Source organism: Chiloscyllium plagiosum, unplaced genomic scaffold (genome assembly GCF_037043375.1).
Source record: "Chiloscyllium plagiosum isolate Xiang-an unplaced genomic scaffold, Cpla_swu_hap1 HiC_scaffold_2, whole genome shotgun sequence".
Lineage (NCBI taxonomy): Eukaryota > Metazoa > Chordata > Chondrichthyes > Orectolobiformes > Hemiscylliidae > Chiloscyllium > Chiloscyllium plagiosum.
Genome location: NW_028270140.1, coordinates 116,090,532 through 116,110,869, shown reverse-complemented (window position 1 = coordinate 116,110,869; position 20,338 = coordinate 116,090,532). Strand labels below are relative to the sequence as shown.

At 40.4% G+C, this 20,338-nt stretch overlaps 1 protein-coding gene across 4 annotated transcripts in view; it reads right to left on the bottom strand.

Moving 5' to 3' along the window:
• gtf2h2 (general transcription factor IIH, polypeptide 2) overlaps positions 1-19,782 on the bottom strand; it is a 39,754-nt gene extending 19,972 nt beyond the window's left edge. Inside the window, exons 1-6 of one of the 4 annotated variants that reach the window (XM_043707894.2) lie at positions 19,711-19,782; positions 14,921-15,008; positions 9,706-9,783; positions 5,254-5,290; positions 4,201-4,287; positions 2,052-2,102 (exon numbers count right to left, since the gene is read on the bottom strand). In XM_043707894.2, the coding sequence (XP_043563829.1) occupies positions 2,052-2,102; positions 4,201-4,287; positions 5,254-5,290; positions 9,706-9,783; positions 14,921-14,976 (309 nt within the window). In that variant the 5' untranslated portion in view covers positions 14,977-15,008; positions 19,711-19,782. Of the gene's footprint in view, positions 1-2,051; positions 2,103-4,200; positions 4,288-5,253; positions 5,291-9,705; positions 9,784-14,920; positions 15,009-19,369; positions 19,388-19,710 lie in introns of those variants that run through there. The other 3 variants (XM_087999980.1, XM_043707904.2, XM_087999974.1) reach the window with 3 other exon arrangements.
• Between the last annotated feature and the right edge of the window lie 556 nt (positions 19,783-20,338).

Here is a 20,338-nt window from a genome sequence, read left to right as displayed (position 1 = left end):
AAAGGTATTTAGGAGTCCACATGCTTAAATTGCAAAAAGCTAGCATCCAAGTTTAGCAAGCAATAGGGAAAGTAGATAGAATGTCGGCATTTATTTCAAAAGGAATGGTGCATAAAAAAGGGGGGCCTTTGCCAAAACTATACAAGGCACTAGTGTAACTATAGTTGGGAGACTGGGTCTCTTATCTAAGGAAAGATATACTGGCACCGGAGGCAGTCCAGAGAAGGTTTGCTAGGCTGATACCAGATATGTACAGACTTTCTTATGAGGAGAGGTCAAGTTGATTGGACTGTTTTCATTGGAATTCCTGATGAAGGGCTTTTGCCCAAAATGTTGATTTTTCTGCTCCTCAGATGCTGTCTGACCTGCTGCTTTTCCAGCACCACTCTAATCTAGACTCTGATCTCCATCATTTGCAGTCCTCACTTTTGCCTTCATTGGAATACAGAAGAATAAGAGCCAACCTTATTGAAACCCAGAAGAGTCTTTGAGGACTTAACAGGTAGATGTGGACAGGTTAATGTCCCCTTGTGGGCGAGTCTAGGACCAGTGGACATAATTTCAGAATAAGGGGTGCACATTTAAGACACAGACAAGGAGAATTTTTTTTTTCCTCTCAGAGGATACAGAATCTTCGGAATTCTTTCACACAAAGGGCTGTTGAGGAGGAGTACTTTCAAGACTGAGATAGACAGATTTCTAATCAGTAAGGGAATCAAGAGTTATGGGGAAAAACATATCAGATAAGACATAATCTCACTGAATGGTGCAGCAGATTTGATGAGCTGAATGGACTCCTTGTTCTCCTACATCATATGGTTGTCTTAGAGTCATAGAGATGTACAGCATGGAAACAGACCCTTCGGTCCAACCTGTCCATGCTGACCAGATATCCCAACCCAATCTAGTTCTACCTGCCAGCACCCGGCCCATATCCCTCCAAATCCTTCCTATTCATATGCTCAACCAAATGCCTCTTAAATGTTGCAATTGTACCAGCCTCCACCACTTCCTCTGGCAGCTCATTCCATACACATACCACCCTCTGCGTGAAGAAGTTGCCCCTGAGGTCTCTTTATATCTTTTCCCTCTCACCCTAAACCTATGCCCTCTAGTTCTGGACTCCCCCACCCCAGGGAAAAGACTTTGCCTATTTATCCTATCCATGCCCCTCATAATTTTGTAAATCTTTATAACGTCACCCCTCAGCCTCCGATACTCCATGGAAAACAGCCCCAGCCTGTTCAGTCTCTCCCTATAGCTCAAATCCTTCAACCCTGGCAACATCCTTGGAAAACTTTTCTGAACCCTTTCAAGTTTCACAACATCTTTCTGATAGGAAGGAGACCAGAATTGCACGCAATATTCCAACAGTGGCCTAACCAATGTTTTAATCTCCTAAAAGTATTTTGTCTACTAGGGAAATACAGAAAAGAGGACAGAAATTTAAAAGTAAGGTGGACAAATTTAGGAGTCAAATTAAGAAGTGCTTGTTCATATGAATGCTTTGAAAATCTTGAACTCTCTTCTCAAAGGTTGTGAATGTTAGGTGAACTGTTATTTCCAAGAATGAGATTGATAAGTTTCTTTTAACAGAAGGCTGTTGAAGGATATGTCACAAAAGCACAATAGAAATGAGGTAAAGATAAGGCATGATCAAATAGCATGGGCTCAAAAAACTGACTCGCCTATTCTTGCTCCAATGTTGGAACAAAGGCAAGCACAAATTAAGTAGGCAAAAACCCATTCAAGGATTTGAGAGAAAAGGCACATTTGGGAGTTGAGCTGCAAAGACAAATGTATTTGAGTATGCTTTCTTTGAAGAGAAATTTGGATGACAAATTTTACATGTGAGATGGGCATTGTATGGGGAGGGGGAACCATTTACAATGCAACTAGCACATGTATCAATATTTTAATGCAAATGGAGCAAGGCAGAAAAAAATTATCACATGGACAAGATCAAATCAGAAATGAAATGAAAAGATAGGAAAGAAACTAGCCTGACAAAGAGTAGACTTGTTCTGATGTACAAATGTTTGTGTTCATACCTGACTAATAGGATTTTGATCAAAATATTCTTCTACAAAGTATTCCAGCAACTGTAAAAAACAGAGAATAAAAAAACAAATCAAAATATTATAAGTGAAAGTCTGAAAGGAAACTATATGCTCAGAAAAACAGAATTAAAGTTTCAGGTTGATGACCTTTCATAAATTTATATTCCAATAAATGGCCCTTAACTGAAATATTAACTTTGTTGCTCGATTCACAGATGTTGCCTTACCTGTTGTTGAGCATTTCTAGCATTTTCTGTTATTTATGATTTAGGTTGTTTGCTTCCTAAACTGTAATAATGTGCACAAACAGTATAATCCAGTAAAAAGGCATGTCCATTAATAGTAATGTTACTCAGCCTCATCGCAAACTCCTGATAACAGCATATAAACTGTTATGTTGACAAATGCAGGAAAGAAGATACAACTCCAGATTGAAATGACAGAGCTATACTCAAGACAGACATTGGTGAGGCCACTTTATTCAATTGGGGTGGCACGGTGGCACACTGATTAGCACTGCTACCTCACAGTGCCAGCGACCCAGCTCTAATTCCAATCCCACACAACTGTCTGTGTGGAGTTTATATATTCCCCCCATGTCGATGTGGATTTCCTCCACGTGCTCTGATTTCTCTGCCACTCCAAAGATGTGCAGGTTAGGTGGATGGGCCATGCTAAATTGCCCTCTCATGTCCAGCCTAGAGGGATTAGCCGTGCGAAACGCAGGATTACAGTGATAGGGTAGGGAGGATCGGTGCGGGTGGGATAGTTCTTTGGAGGGTCGGTGTGGACTCAACGGGCCAATGGCCTGCTTCCACACTTCAAAGATATTTGGGCAGCACGGTGGCTCAGTGGTTAGCACTGCTGCCTCACAGTGCCAGGGACCCGGGTTCCACTCTTGAGAAACTATCATGCTCAATTGTCCATAGTGTTCAGGGATGTGCAGGCTATGTTGGTTAGTCATGGGAAATATAGGGTAGGGGAATGGGTATGGGTGGGAAGTCTATGTTAATTTTCACCCATGGTCTATCTGGAATGTTTGCATCAAAAATGGCTCTTCAGCTTGCTTAGCTTGGTATTTGACCACTGGTGTGGTCCTTACGTTTCATTGTTCATGTTTGGCCAACTGAGTATTTATCTTGCCATCCTCAGACTTGACTCAATTCCTTGATGTATTGCATTGATGCACTTCAGCATCTCTTTACTTATCTCCCTATAGGTGACAACTTCATTTGATTTATACAAGAATCCATCTTGATTTGTCATTTAATTTCTGTATGCCCAATACTGTCTTGTAGCAGCAGGTGTACCCATGTTGCTTTTGAGCTATTCTTTCATGCTGGACTACTTAGAGAATTGTATCGTGTAAAATAGTTTGGTTAATTTAAGCATGTTGTTTGCCTTCCAGATTCCATGTCTCTGATGGGTTGATGACTTCCAGAGCATATAAAAACGTTCTTCTCATTAGAAGTGGAAGATTTCATGCTCTGTCTTAGCATCTCAACTTTCTTCATATGGAGGAGTCCTGTGCTCAACTCTACGTACATTGCTGATATTTGTTTCCTCTGTTTGTATGTCACATCCACATGATATCTCTGCAAGTGAAGGAATATTCTTTGCAGATGCTTTGGAACATAGACAGGCAGGTCCAGGATTATACTTTGAAGCAGTTTCTGGTCATTGTCTCTCCCAAACAGGTGATTAAAATACTTAGCAGCAATGATAACAGTTAGGCACTTTTTCCTCAAACTGAGCATAGACTTGTTTAGTATGTGTTAACGCCCTACTTGCAAATGCAACTGTTTTTTCCCGCTACAGTGGAGTTGCATCCAAGTCACTGCAAGGTGATTTCATTGTTGCTGTTGTAGTATCTCAGCAATGACATTGTCAACATTAAATGCTTCATTCTAGAGAAAATGGTTTCTCGTTCTGTGCTTTATGCACCAATGTACATGCTTAGTAGTGAGTCTGTGTAGAGGTTCATGCTCTGATGACAAGTTAGGTAGGAACTTGGCTAGATTGTTCAAGAATTCAACAAATTATTGCACTGTTTTCATATTTGTGAAATTAATTTAAGAAAAACTTTCTGAATTGTCAAGGTTAAAATGTCGGGAGGCCTTCCAACGTGCACTTTACTTACCTTTAATGTTGAGGTAAGTCGGTTCGGTTTCAAATCCTGATCTTCCATTGATCTTGACATGTCTATTATCACATACAAGTGTCGCATCTGTAAGTTAGAAGATCAATCCAAGGACAACATTCAGAGTATTGTAACATGAACAACATAAACATAGATGCAAAGTACTGTGGCTGCTGGAAACCTGAAACAAATACAGAGAATGCTGGAGAAAATCAGCAGGTCTGATAGTATCAGTGGAGAAAGAAACTGAGTTAGGAGACAGAAACAGATTTCAAGTTTGAGTATAGTTTTAACTCAAAATGTTAACTTTGTTTCTCTCTCCACAGATGATGTCAGACCTACTGAGTTTCTCCAACATTCCCTATTTGTGTAATAACGATAATTTTTATTTAATACAGCACCATTAGCATAATGAAATATGCCAAGGTGCTATCTAAGAGCATTACTAAAATAAATTTGTCAAGGTCCACAAGATGATATTAGGACAGCTGACGAAAACCTTGGGTAGAGAGTTAAGTTTATCAACCATCATAAATGATTTACAGTAGCAGAGAGATTTAGTTCGGAAATTTTAGGGTCTTCATAGCTGAAGGCATGGCCACCTAATGGTAGAGTAATTAAGGTTAGAGATATGAAAGAGGGCAGAATTGGATGAATGCCGATATCTCAGAGTAGTAAAGCTTGATGTGATTAGAGATAGGGAGGATTGAGGCTATGAAAGGATTCAAAAGCAAGGAGAAGAGTTGGAAAATACAGGTATCACTTAACCAGAAGACAATGAAGATCAGATCATTCATATTTATAAACGGTAGAACATGGAAGACTGGCCAGGGATGCATTGGATTGGTCCAGTTGAGAGCTAATAGACAGTCAGGGGGGTTTCAGTAAGCAGGTATGCAGAGGTACAGTGGATTTCAGCAATTATGCAGCTTGCATATGCATGAATGCAATGAGTTTAATAAAATTCTATTTTGCAGAAAAACTGGTGACAAGCTATTTAATTGTCATTCTGATGTCTGCAAAAAAATTAGAGATCACCTGCAAATCACTTACCATTCCAAGTCTAACTTGTCCATGGTGCTCAAATACCCTACAAGGAGATGCAGAATAAGTAAGGGGAAACATCAACAAATCAAAATCAGGATCACAAATCAAAATCAGGATCATCCACAAGCACATTGATTAAACAGAGTCATTTTTAAATTATGAAAGGATTAACAGGCAGCCCGAAGAGTCATAAACAAACTCTGATTGTTGGAGAATCGAAGCAGAGGATGGTCTTGAAAGATTAGAAAGTCACACAAAATGGTGATCCATACTGTTCCATTCCCATGCCTTTTCCCCAAATTCATTTTCTTTCTCGTTATCAAAGATTCATCTACTTTGAAAAATTATGATGAATTCTGCGTCCCTGTTTCTGGGCTTTAATTTCCTGGGACACCGGGATTGGCTCTGGGGAAAATGGCACTTATATACAAAAATAATCCAGTTACTTCTAAATAGAGCCAAGGACTGAGTTTCTTGGGGGAGTTTTGCTGGTGCTGTGTGGGAGGGTTTAAATTAACTCAGTCGGGGTGGAGAAACCAGGAGTGAATATAATAAAATAATACTAAACAGTAACATCAGGGTGCACGGAACACTGGGAGAGGCAGATAGCACTAAAATACATAATAATAAGTAATAGGTGGACTCAGAATAAGGGAGAAAGTAATGAAGTCTAAATCACAGTTGCACTGCATATATTAGCTGTACTCTGTTCAGTCAGATAAGACTGGGAGTTACAGGCCCCGATTGCCTTGTGAGATTATGACGTTGCAGTGATTAGGAGCCCTAATTTAAGGAAGGGCAGATCTAAGTGTTCAATATTCCTGGTTACAAGGTATTCAAAAAATATAGGAAAGGAAAGAAAGGTGGTAATTTTGGTTAAGGAGAGCATTACAGTGCTGAGAAAGAGGATGTTTCAGAGAGTTCAAGGACTGAATCAGTTTGGCGAGTGCTAAGGAATAGGAAGGGTGCAATTACATTGCTTGATATAATTTATAGACCACAACCTAGTGGGAAGAATACAGAGAAACAAATCTGCAAAGAAATTACAGAGAGGTGTAAACATCATATGGTGTTATAATGGGGCTTTAACTATTCGTATGTTGACTGGGACAGTGGTAGTAGTATAGGCAGAACGGGAAAAGCATTGCTAGATTGTATTTCTTACACAGTGTGTGTCCATCTAACAAGAAAGGAGACTCTGCTAGACCTGGTGCATGAGAATGAGGAAGACCAAATAAATCAAGTGACAGTGCAGGAACATTAGGGGACAGTGATCATTGCATCGAAGAAATGGTTTGGTCACAGTCAAGGTATATTCCCTCAAAATGGAAAGGTAGGACAAATAAATCCATAGCTCCCTTGATGATAAAAGAGATAGAAATTACGTTTTTAAAAAAGGATTCTTTTTACAAGTGTCTGATAGTAAATACAGTTGTGAACCAAGTACAGAATGTTCAGGGAGGTGAAAAAACAAATTTGAGAAACAACAAGGGATAATGACAAAAAAACAGCAGCTAATGTAAGAAGAAATCATAAAGTCTTCTAAAAGCACATTTCATCAATGGTAAATGGAGGAGTGGGGTGTGTCTCTATTGAGAGAGCAGCCCTATAGTCCTCTGGGACTATGGTAATTATTACTAACTGGCTCAGGTACTGGGGGAAGTTGTTTGAGACTGAGCAGCAACATGGATAGGTATGTGTTCAAGGAACACTTCATCCAGAAACAAACCACTGATTTTTATTTTTCGATTCGGACCACTTGTGGAGGTGAGGAGACATCATAATGACACCAACTCTCTGACTGGCTTCTGGGAAGGCAAGTAGCTTACATGTGAACAATACACAGGCAGCAAGTCTCTAAACTTCAAGAGGCAGCAACTCTCTTTTCTCTCTCCGTAGTGAAGTAACCAAGAACTGAAAGACAGCTAATTTCTGCAACCATTCGCTTTAGGTTGGTACCTCTAATCAGTGACGAAGAAACTAAACAATTAACATGGCAATCCCCTGCCATGTGTCTTCAGCAAAAAAACTGAAAAGACTTGGATGTGAAGATCAAAGAACTTGGAAGAAATAAAAGGTCATCTCATTGTATCTTGTCTACTGATGCTTTTGAACTGGGTTTTCCCAATACGTTTCCCTCTCATTCATATAATATCCATGTTTGTTTTTTTGTCTGTATCTGTCTGTATGTGTATAGGGTTTAAATGGGGGCTAGCGTTTCAAATTGTAGAATTATATGCTTACAATTCAAATTTTGTGTTTACCTCTCATTTGAATCGATTTATTTATAACAAATAGTTGATGTTAAGAAATTTGTTTTCCGTTATCTGAGTCCATCCGTCAGACAGACAAACTGTGGACTTTGAGTTGTTTGATTAAATCTTTTACTTTTGTTCTGGATGGGAGTTTGCTCACTGAGCTGGAAGGTTTGGTTTCAGACTTTTCATCACTATATGACGTAACATCATCAGTGAGCTCCGGTGAAGCGCTAGTGTTATGTCCTGCTTTCTATTTGTGTTTTTAGGTTTCTTTCGGTGTTTGGTGATGTCATTTCTGGTTCTTTTTCTCAGAGGATGGTGGATGGGGTCCAAATCGATGCATTTGTTGATAGAGTTCCTTCTCGGAATTCTCATGCCTCTGTTTGACTTGTCCTAGGATGTGGTGTCCTTCATCATCTGTAAGTAAGGGTACTAGTGATAGGGGTCATGACTTTTTGTAGCTAGTTGATTTTTACGTATCCTAGTGGCTAGTATTCTGCCTGTTTGTCCAATGTAGTGCTTGCTACAGTCCTTGCAAGGTATTGTATAAATGATGTTCATTTTGCTTGCTGTCTGTATCGGGTCTTTTAAGTTAACTAGCTGCAGTTTAATTGTGTTTGTGGGTTAACATGATGCCAAGATGTCTGAGTAGTCTGGCAGTCATTTCAGAGATGTCTTTGATGTAGGATAAAGTGGCTAGCTTTTCTGGGCACATTCTGTCTGCTTGTTTGGGTTTGTTGCTGAGAAATCGGTGGACCGTGTTTATTGGGTACCTGTCCTTCTTGAAAATGCTGTATAAGTGATTTTCTTCTGCTCTTCGTAGTTCCTCGGTGCTGCAGGGTATGGTGGCTCATTGAAATAATGTTCCAATGCAGCTTCATTTGCTTCTGTAGTTGAGTATTTAGTCTGTATGTGTCGTTTTCTTGTAGACACTGGTTTGAAGTTCCCCCACGGATTGTTCACTCTACCGTGACATCTAGGAATGGCAGTTTGTTGTTGTTTTCTTCCTCATTTGTGCATTTTATGCCAGTAAGGATATTATCAGTAGTCTTGAAGGTTTCATCTAATTTGTTTTGTTTAGTGATGACAAAGGAGTTATCCACGTAGTGGACCCAAAGTTTGGGTTGGATGGTTGGAAGAGCTGTTTATTCAAGTCTCTGCATTACTGCTTCTGCTAGGAACCCTGATATCGGAGATCTTATGGGTGTTCCGTTGATTTGCTTGTAGGTCTTGTTATTGAAACTGAAATAGGTAGGGAGGCACAGGTCTATTCGTTTGATGATGTTATCTTTGCTGATGAAGTTGGCGGTGTCTGTTGTTTGTGTCTTTGGTTCTTCTAATAGTGTTGTCAGTATTTCTGATTGGGTGAGGAAAGGTTAGCATATGCAGCAGGAATTGTTAGGAGTCTTTGTTAACTGATTAATTTCAAACCTGATTTGTCAGGCCTTTGCTTTGGGGATACAGCAGGAATTGGCTGTCTTAACAGAAAAAAAAGTTGACAAATTCCTTTTAGCTATGAAGAACAGGGCGCAGTGTATGATGAAATGTGGTATCGAGCAGAGCAAATGAATCATACTGCAAGCCTAGATCAATTCAAAATGTGTCCCGAGTAACACTGGACCCCTATTTACAAGATCATTGATAAGCATCATCTTGTAACACACAGGATTGTGAAATCCTAGCACATATTGACCAAAGAATGTAGACTTGTTGCAGATAATAGTACAAAACCCCCTGGCAGATTTCTCAACTTGTACATGGAAGAAATAGAACTGCTGTTCCTCTTAAAAGATTAATTTAAGTTTCTATTAAGATCACAGAATCCACAGAATTAGTAGCCTAGTGATAATATCATTAGGCCATTGCCTCGCCAGCACAGAACGATGTCATCGGCCCATCGTATCCACGCCGGCTCTATGCTCTACTGCCAATTTCCTGCCTTTTCCCAAAATTCCAAAATTTCACAATCCAAAAAAAAACCGACACCCTCTTGTTTGCCTCAACTGAGTCTGAGAGGCATTGGAAATGCTCAGATGTATCTGTGAAATCAAATATAACAAAAATATTATCTACATGGTGGAAGCATGCGAGTGGTTTATTACTATAGACAGACAATACTCAGTTCCACAATGCATAAAATTAATTTTCATGCTGCTGTCCTTCAATAAATAGAAGTAAAATAACTTGGACCCTATATTACCTTTTCCGTTTTTCTTTGGAGAGAAGGTCATCAATAGTAGCTTTAAGGGAACCAGTCTCATCTTCTTTCAGGACTTCCCTGCAAAGAAAAGTAACAGATAGTTGGAATAAATTTCTCATATTCAAGTAAGACATTCTATGCAAAGACAAAGCATTTAAATGCTGTGTTCAGGATCGAGTTGAAGATTAACATGGCGAGGCAATGGCCTAATGATATTATCACTAGGCTACTAATCCAGAGACTCAGGTAATGTTCTGCATTTGAATCCCACCTTGATGAATGATGGAATTTTAAATCAATACTGAATATAATATCAAGAGTCTAATGATGACCATGTTGTCGATTGTCAGGAGGAGAAAAAATATATTTTGTTAAATAATGTTCTTTAGAAAACAAAACTGACACCCTGACCTCATCTGGTCCACATACAAATCCACTGGGAAGGTGATAATAGAGTCATAGAGATGTACAGCACGGAAACAGACTCTTCGGTCCAATCCATCCATGCCGACCAGATATCCCAACCAAGTCTAGTCCCACCTGCCAGCACCTGGCCCATATCCCTCCAAACCCTTCCTATTCGTATACCCATCCAAATGTCTCTTAAATGTTGCAATTGTACTTAGTGGTATTTTTGCTAGACTATTAATCCAGAAACTGAGCTAAAGGCAGATGGTGGGATTTGAATTCAACAAAAATATTGGGAATTAAAAATCTTCTGATGACCATTGTCAATTGTCACCTGGCTCACCAACATCATTCAGGGAAGAAAATCTGCCATCCTCACCTGATCTGGTCTATATATAACTCCAGACCCCAAACCACTCAGTTGTATCAATCACTTAGTGGGTTTTGAGAAGATTTGTAGCTCAAGTTGAAGTTCTGGATGTAGGTTTGCTCGCTAAGCTAGAAGGTCCATTTGCAGACATTTCAGTAACTACTCGGTAACATCTTCAGTGGGCCTCCAGGCAAAGTACTGCTGATGATTCCTGCTTTCTATTTATATGTTTGGGCTTCTTTGGGTCGGTGAGGTCATTTCCTGTAGTGATGTCATTTCCAGTTCTTTTAACTCAATGTGTTTGTTGATAGAGTTCCGGTTGAAATGCCATGCTTCTAGGAATTCTCGTGTGTGACTCTGTTTGGCTTGTCCTAGGATGGAAGTGTTGTCCCAGTCGAAGCAGTGTCCTTCCTTATCTGTATGTAAGGATACTTGTGAGACCCAAGACATGACCCTCTCTCACTAGTATCCCCTAGTATGCCAGAATAGATGGCAGAGGCAGGTACAATTAACAACATTTAAGGTATCTGGATGGGTACATGAATAAAAAGAGTTTAGAGGGATATGGGCCAAGTGCTGGTCAATGGGACTTGATTAGTTTAGAATATCTAGCTGGTATGGACGAGGTGGACCAAAGGGTCTGTTTCTACACACATTATAGCTCTATGACTCAATGTCATTAATAATCTGCTCACTGACACCTAGGTTGTGTTCTGCTAGGGCCACTCAGCTCCTGACCTCATTGTCCCTGTTTGAACCATGGCTGCAAAAAAAAAAGCTGAATTCCAGAGGTGAGGAAAGAGTGACAGCTCTTAATGTCAAGGCTTCATTTGACCAAGCGTGTATCAAAGAGCCAGAGCAAAACCTGAACCAATGGGTATCAGAGGGCAAACTTTCTGCTGCTTGGAGTCATACCTGGCACACAGGAAGATAGTCGTGGCTGATGGAGTTGAGTTATTTCAGTTCCAGAACATGAATTCTGCATGAATTCCTCAGGATTGAGTCCTAAGCCCCACCATCTTCAGCTGTTTCATCAATGACTTTCTGTCCATCATAAGGTTGCCGATGTTCGCCGATTATTGCACAATGTTCAGCACTACTCGCAACTCCTCAGATACCGAAGCAGTCGACACTCATATGCAACAAGATATACACAATATCCAGGCTTGGGCTGACAAGTGGTAAGTAACATTCATGCCACACAAATGCCCAGTAATGACCATCTCCAGTAACAGGCAATATAACAACTGCTCCTTGACATTCAATGGTGCTACCATTACTGAGCCCCCACTATCAATATTCATGGGTTATCATGGAGAGAAACTCAACATAAACACATGACTACAATAGCAGATAAGAGGCTAGGAATACTGCGAGCAACTCACCTCCTCACTCCCCAAAGCTTATGCACCATCTACAAGGCACAAGTGAGGAGTGTGATGGAATATACCCACTTGCCTGGATGGGTGCAGCCCCAACAAAATTCAAAAAGCTTGACTATATCCAAGACAAAGCAGTTCTCTAGACTGACGTCACATTCACAAGCATCCACTCACTCCAGCACTGATGCTTAGAAGCAGCAGTGTGTACTACCTCAAAATGCACTGCAGAAATTCACCAAAGATCCTCAAACAGCACCTTCCAAACTTACAACTACTTCCATCTAACAAGACAAGAGCACCAGATAGATAGCAACACTACTACCTGCAAGTTTCCCTCCAAGACACTCACAATCCTGACTTGGGAACATATCACCGTTCCTTCACTGTCACTGGGGAATCCCTCTCTAAGGGCATTGTGGATCAACCCAAAGCTTATGGATTGCAGTGCTTCGAGAAGGCAGCTCACTATTACCTTCTCAAAGGCAATTAGAGACAGGCAATAAATGCTGGCAGGCCAGTGATGGCCACATCCCATGAATGTTTTGTTTCAAATCCAATGTGGTTGACTCTTAACTGTCCTCTGAGCAATTAGACGAGTAATAACTGCTGGCTTGGTCAGCGATTCCCACATCAATGAACACAGATTCAGTATAAACTCAAGTATAGAATACTAATTGGCAGTTCAATTCAAAAATGAGGCAATGGCATATTCTTAAATTGCAGCAAGGACAAAGGCCATCTGATCTGCCACGTCTACGCTGGCTCTCCTTGGAAGCAATGTAGCTTGTGCCATTCCCCTAGCTCCGCCTATTACCCAGCACTTTCCTGCCTTTCAGGTAAGTAAAAATGCAACTTCCTCCTGAACACTTTGATTAAATCTGCCTCCACCACATGCTTGAGAAATACATCCTAACCACTCACTGCGTGAATAAGGTTTCCTCATGTCACCATTGTATCTTATTGTGATTTCCCATAAATCTATACCCAGTTGTTCTTGATCCTCCTGCAAGTGAGAACATTCTTTCCTAACTACTCTGACTAGACCCCTCAAGATTTTGAATATCCCTATCAAATCCCCTTTCAAGCTTTTTCTTCTCCAAGACAAACAGGCCCAACTTTTCCAATCAATCTACATAACCTACCAACATGGTACTACTCAGGAATCCAAGGAAGACTTGAAAATTATGGTCTCTACAATTTACGCACTTTCTTCAGTATGCTTTAATGGATTACATCCAGTCCTGCCTTTTCCACCCTTAAACGTGTCTGCCTTACTTCCTGTTATACCATGATCTGTGTAGCATCTTGTTCATAAAGAATTATGAGACGGCACAATGACCTAGTGGACCCGGGTTCAATTCCAGCCCCAGGCAACTGATCTGTGTGGAGTTTGTACGTTCTCCCAGTGTCTGCATGGGTTTCCTCCAGGTGTTTTCTGGTTTCCAAAGATGTGCAGGTCAGATGAATTGACCATGAAAAATTGCCCATAGTGTTCAGGGATGTGTAGATCAGGTGCATTAGTCAGGGGAGAAAGTGAGGTCTGCAGATGCTGGAGATCAGAGCTGGAAATGTGTTGCTGGAAAAGCGCAGCAGGTCAGGCAGCATCCAGGGAACAGGAGAATCGACGTTTCGGGCATAAGCCCTTCTTCAGGAACCCAGGGGTAAATATAGGGTAATAGGATAGAGGAAATGAGTCTGGGTGGGTTACTCTTCGGAGGGCCAGTGTGGAGTTGTTGGGCCGAAGGGCCTGTTTCCACACTGTAGGGATTCGATAATTCTATTAACTTAATAGCTCACCCATGCCCATTGCCTCAATGCGTAAATCCCTTTTGGAGGCCTCATGGGCCCTACTCCTCCATTTACCATGTTTTTATTATTTAAATGCTTTTTCAAACACTTCATGATTGTCTCAGCTACTTGTCGCTTTTCATACCATTTGCTGATCTTAAATGATTTTTCACTTACCTACTGAACCTTGATATATTCAGCCTGATTCTCCAATTGATGTGTCTTAAACACACTTTGCCTCTTCATCTTAGTCTGGTTTGTCTTTCAGAGAGCTCTGGATTTCTTTGTAGATGCTGGAGATCTGAAATCTGGATTTGTTTCCTTTTGCTTCCATACACATTACAGTGCTATATTCAGTCTTCTCTAAAAGCAGCCCATTGTTCAGATACTGTTTTGCTTGCCACAATTCACTCTAATTAATCTGGGTCAGATCCTTTCTTACCCCATTAAAGATGGCTTTCTCTCAGATAATTCCTTATGTGTTCATCATTCATTGTTCTTTTCCTTGGCAAACCTAAACCTTATTATATAAATGATCACTGTCCCCTGAATGGTTCTTGACTGGCACTTGATCCACTTGGCTCATCTTATTCCCAAGAACCAGGTCCACTGAAAAGGAGTCAGTACTGCACTTGGAAGCATAATGCTGTAGGAAGTTTTGCTGAGGGCATTCAAGGAACTCTTGCCCCTTTCTACCCAGTCTATTTTTGGATAATCGAACTCTCCTATTATAATCCATTCTACAATTCTTGAACATCTTTAATTTCCTTGAAAATTTGTTCTTATATTTCTTCCCCAGTTGATGACCAAAGACAACAGCACGCAAAGCATATGCACCTCTTGCGTTCCTTAGCTCCAACCAACCAGATTTTGAACTAGACATCCCTGGAACATGCTCTCTCTTCAGCACTGCAATGCTACAATTAATGATTGATGCTATCCCTTCCCATTTTCTGATCTTTCTTGAACGCCCTCGTCTCTGTAAATATTTAAAATTAAACCCTGCACTTCTTTGAGCCAAGTTTCTGTTACAGCTACATCACATTTTCACATGGCAATCTGCACCTGTTACTCATCAAACTTATTTACCACATTCACACCCATGTAAAGTAGCCCTAATTTTGACTAATATCCCCAAGGTGCCATTTTTCAGATGAGGCATTAAATGGAGCCCACATCTGCCCACCAAGCTTTGATTTAAACATCATGGAGCAATATTCAAAACAGCACAGAAATGTTCAATCTTGAGTAAAACTAGAATACATACCAAGTGCGTTCATAGCCTCCTTCCCAACGTTTGGTTTTTTCTGCTTCGTCATACATTTTTTCCTGTGAGTTTCTTTGATAGCTCTAAACTTTAAAATAACAAGTAATTACAAAACATTGCATTTTCTATTTATTGCTCACAAAGAATAATCATCATGCTCACTCTATTACTCTAGATCTAAAAATGCACTCCCATTTCCCATCAAGTACCTCAAAAAAAATGCAGATAATAACACAAGTCTAAATTTCCAACTGCTCAGTCTGTGGCCTAGCCTCATGCTTCTCCGGACATATGAACATTAGAGAAATTTTAAGAGCAGGATTTATAATCAATATTGGTGTGATCTTCCTGAAAAAACAAAATTCTCATCCAAGAAATTCATCTAATAGCTTAGCCACAAGTTATAGGTTTGTGCTGATTTACTTAAATTTAGAGCCAGCTAAAGGCCTGGTAGAAAAGTCCTATACATCACAGATTAGTCATTATACTCCAAAACCAAATGTGTATCCCTGCCATCACTCACAGCTCATATCTATAAATCAGTAATAGCCAAGTATTAGAGAACTACCAAAAGGTGGACAGGCTTTGCACTATACAGTAAATGGCAGAATCTATACAAAGACATGTAGGCATACAGGTCCACAGTTCCCTGAAAGTGACAATGCAAGTGGATAAGGAAGGAGAAAGCATGGACTGCAGATTCTGGAGATCAGAGTCAAAACATGTCATGCTGGAAAAGCACAGCCAGTCGAGCAGCACCTGAGGAGCAGGACAGTCGACATGGGGAGTGATCGTAATAAGTCGGAGCAGAGGGCGGAGCAGATAAGTGGGAAAGAAGATGGACTAGTAGCACAGGTCAACAGGTTGGTGCCAAGTTGGAGGGCTGGATCTGGGACAAGGTGGAGGGAGGGGAGATGAGAAAACTGGTGAAATCAACATTAATCCCGTGTGATTGGAGGAAGTCAAGACAAAAGATGAGGTGTTCTTCCTCCAGGCGTGAAGGTGCAGGAAAATCTCTGCCAGATGTGGAAGGATTACAGGAAATTGTCTGCTGGATGTGGAAGGACTGCAGGATACAGTAGTTAAGAAGATATATGACATGCCTGCCTTTATTAGTCGGGGCACAGAGTATAAAAATTGGCTAGCCACGTTGCAGCTCTATACAACTTTAATTATGCTACATTTGGAATAGTGTATACAGTTCTGGTTGTGACATTACTAAAAGGATGTGGAGGCTTCACAGAGGGTAGAGAAACAGCTTACCAGGATATTGCCTGGTTTGGAGGATATGAGCTATGAGGAGAGACTTGATAAACTTGGTTTATTTTCAGTTGAACGTCGAAGGATGAGGGGGGACCTGATAGAAATTTACAAAATTATATAGAGGCATGGATAGAATAGATATTCAGAGTCTATCTCCCAGAGTAGAAATGTCAATTATTAGAGATATAGGTTTAAGGTAAAAGGGAGTAAGTTTAAAGGAAATGTGAATTGCAAGTTTTTTGAGAAAGTGTCTGGAATGTGCCATCAGTGGTGGCAGTGGAGGCAGATGCAATAGCAACATTTAAGAGGCATCTTATCAGATAAATGAATAGGCAGGAATTAGAGGGATATGGAGCGCATAGAGGCAAAAGGTTTTTAGTTTAGGAAGGCATGATGTGTCAGTGCAATCTTGGTGGACCAAAGTACCTATTTTTGTGCTGTAATTTTCTTTGTTTTGTGTATTCCCTCAAGGAGTTGGTGATTTCAATACAGAAATCAAAGAGGCAAAATCAGGGCAGAGATTGTCAAAGAAGAATGAAAGCAGATATGGTTATACAGCAAATTGATCATATGGCTTTCACTGCTTATAGAGGAGTTGTAGTGTCTGCCTTTAATGACTCAGAATTTGTCTCGTACTCCATAGACAGCTCTCAAGATCCACAAGCTGTTTACTCCGTAGCCCATACTGCTCCCTGAAACCATCATACATGATCCCAAATCTCTCATAACCCCCACCCCTCACCCACAAGAGCAATAGAAATAAACCATTCAGCGCAGAGTCTTTTCTGTCGTTCAATTAAATCATGGATGATCTGATAGTCCTCAAATTCATTCTCCTGTCTTTACCCCATAACCTTTGATTCCCTTACTGGTTAAAGATCTTACTATTTTAGCCTTGAATGTACTTAACAACCCTGCCTCAATAGCCCTCTGCAGTAAACAGTTCCACAGATTCACTAGTCTCTGAGAAGTTGTTCCTCCTGACCCTTTAATCTGAGGGGCCCTCAAGTCCTAGACTTTCCAACAAGAGGGACACCTCTCCCCATCTAACCTGACAAGCCTCCCCAAGAACATTATATGTTTCAATTAGGTATTGTTTTCCAGGTATTCAGCTATTAAATCTTATGTAACGGGCTCTAGCAATTTCCCCACTATCAGCAGATGACTGGTCTATAATTCTCAATTTTCTCTCTGTTTCCCTTTTTAAATAAAGGGGTTACATTATCCCCAATTTGTAGAAACTGTTCAAGCATCTAAAAAATCTTGGAAGCCGACCATCAATGCATTCACTATTTCTACTTCCTTGCATACCCTGGGATGTAGGTTAACTGGCCTTGGGTATTTATCTGCCTTCAATCCCATCAATTTCCCCAACACCATTTCCTTCTAACACTGATTTTCTATCATTCCTCTCTCTCACTAAATCCCACATACCACATGTTTCATCCTTTGTGAATACAGAACCCAAGTAGGTTGAGTTAGTCAGTCATTTCTTTGTTCTGCATTATAAATTCTCATTTCTAACAATAAGGAATCAACATTTGCCTTCACCAAACTTATTATCTTCATGCACCTAAAGAAATATTTATAGTCAATTTTTACATCCCCTGCAAACATACTCTATTTTCCCTTTCTTAATCAATCCCTTTGCCCCCTTTCTCTGAATTCTAAGCCAATCTCACTTCTCAGGTCTGTTGCTTTTTTGACTAATTTGTACACTTCTTCCTTGGATCTAATAATGTCTCTAATTTCTCTTGCAAGCCATGGTTTAGTCACCTTTCCAGTTTTACTTTTGCACCAAACACGAAGGAATGATTGTTGCAGTTCACCCCTGCATTCTTTGAATGTTTTCCATTGACTTTTAATTATCATCCATTCAAGCAACATCCCCCAATCTATCATAGCCAACTCATGCCTTCTGAAAAGCCAAACATAGTACATTCCCAACTTCTCCTTTATTTACCCTGACCTCCTTACATAACTAATAACTCTGGCATGAGTTTCCTTTCATGAAGCCATGTTGATGATGTTTGATTATCTTCTGTATTTCCTAATGCTCTGCTGTTACATCCTTTATAATAAACTGTTAACATTTCTCAGTGACTTGGCCTATCGTTACTGGTTTTTGTCTCCTTTTTGAATAAGGGAGTAACATCGGCAGTTCTTCAATCCTCCTGGACTTTATCAGAATCTAAGGATACTTGGAAAATGACTACTAGCACTTTTTCTTTGGCAGTCTCCTTGATCTCCATTAGTTTCCCTCGCACATTTTCCTCTGGTGAGGTTAATGCATTTATTTCCTTCCACCTCTTTAGCTCTTTTATTATTTAACATTTTAGAACGCTTTCAGTGTCTGCCCATGAACACTGACTCAAGTACTTATTTCCATTTTCTGATTCCCCATTATTATTTTGCCAGCCTCATTTTGTAGGGTGCCCATGTTTACCTTTGCTTTTCTCTTACATTTAATATAAAGAAACTTTTACTGTCTGTTTTTGCACTTGCATTTTTTGCATTACTTGCTAGTTTGCCCTCATAGTTTATTTTCTCCCTCTTCATATTTTGGGTCATTGTCTTTTGGCATTTAAAAGTTTTCCAATCCCGAGATGGAGCAATTTATCGATGAAGAGAGGCTGGATAAGCTTGGGTTATATTTGTTGGAGCAGAGAAGACAGAGAGGTGTATAAGATTATGAGGGGCATAGACAAGTTAGATAGAAATCCAACTTCGTTCCCTTAGTTGAAGGATCAATAACAAAGGGACATGACTTTAAGGTGAACAGGATCATGTTTAGACAGGATTTAAAGAAAACGATTTTCACCCAGAAGGTGATGGGAATCTAGAACGTACTGCCTGGGAAGATAGTGGAGACGGAAGAGCCCACAACCTTTAAAAAGTGCTTGGATGAGTACTTGAAGTGTCATAATATTCAAGGCTATGGGCCAAGCACTGGAAAGTGGGATCCGAGTAGGTGCTTTGTCAGTGCACAATGAGACAAAGGGCATCTTCTGTGCTGTACGATTCTGTGAATCCTATGGTTTCCCACTAATCACTGCCACATAACATGAGTTTTTGTCTTTCAATATAATAATATTTTTAACTTGCTTGGTTAACCATGGTGTTTTAACCCCTTTCTAGAATCACTTCATCATCATATTTGCTGCAAGTTATGAATTATTCTCTTACATGTTTGCACACAGTCTTTTCTGTTACAATCCTTTCCCAATCCACTCTGTCGTCATCACAAGATAATTACTTCACTTGTTACTTTTAGCACAGTTGGTTCTGACCCAAATCATCCCCCACACCCTCAAAGCCCAGTTGGTTTTCTCACTATTTTCCCCCTCCCACCACCATGGTCCCATCCCCACAGCCTCACATTGTCCCCACCCACCCCGTGCCTCACCAGAACTATCACAGATCCCCACAGCCTCACACCTACCTACCCCCGCCCCATTCTCCTCTATCCCTGACTGAAATCACAGTCTTGTTCCCTAACTCTGACCAAATCCCTTTCATCTGCTCACCTTGATTTCGCGCAACGGACTATATTTTAGCATTCACCCCCCAGCCCGAACCGAGTTTAAGGTGACACCAACTAGAAGCTCTCTGCGTAACACACAATCATACCCGCCCTGCCCTACGGGAACAAGCCGAAGGTTCCGCCTGGATGTGGGCAGATCACCGCCAGAGGGAGTGATCAGCTGCAGGTCTGAAATAATCCCAACGGGGATGCAAACAGATACATTTTTTTAAAAAATAAATTTGCAGATCACACACAGGACGTAAATTTCTCTGAAAATGTATGCTTCTATTCAGCAAATAACAAATATACGAGGGAAAAGGTGTAGAAATGTTTTTGCATGGAGGATGTGTGTAACTTCAATATTTCACGAGCAATACTCAGGAGGTATAAATGCATGAGGAAACTCTAAAAATACCAGACCATTTCTCACTTAAACTATTGCAAACGATTCAAATAGATAAACATCTTAATAGCAGAAATATTAATTTGCAGAAGACTATTCAGCCCATCATGTCTGCACCTATCCAATTGAACCTGACTCCAGCACATTTTCAGGCAGTGTATTCCATACCCTAACAATTCGTTGTGAAAAGTTTTTTTTTCCTCGCATAACTCTTGCATATTTTGCC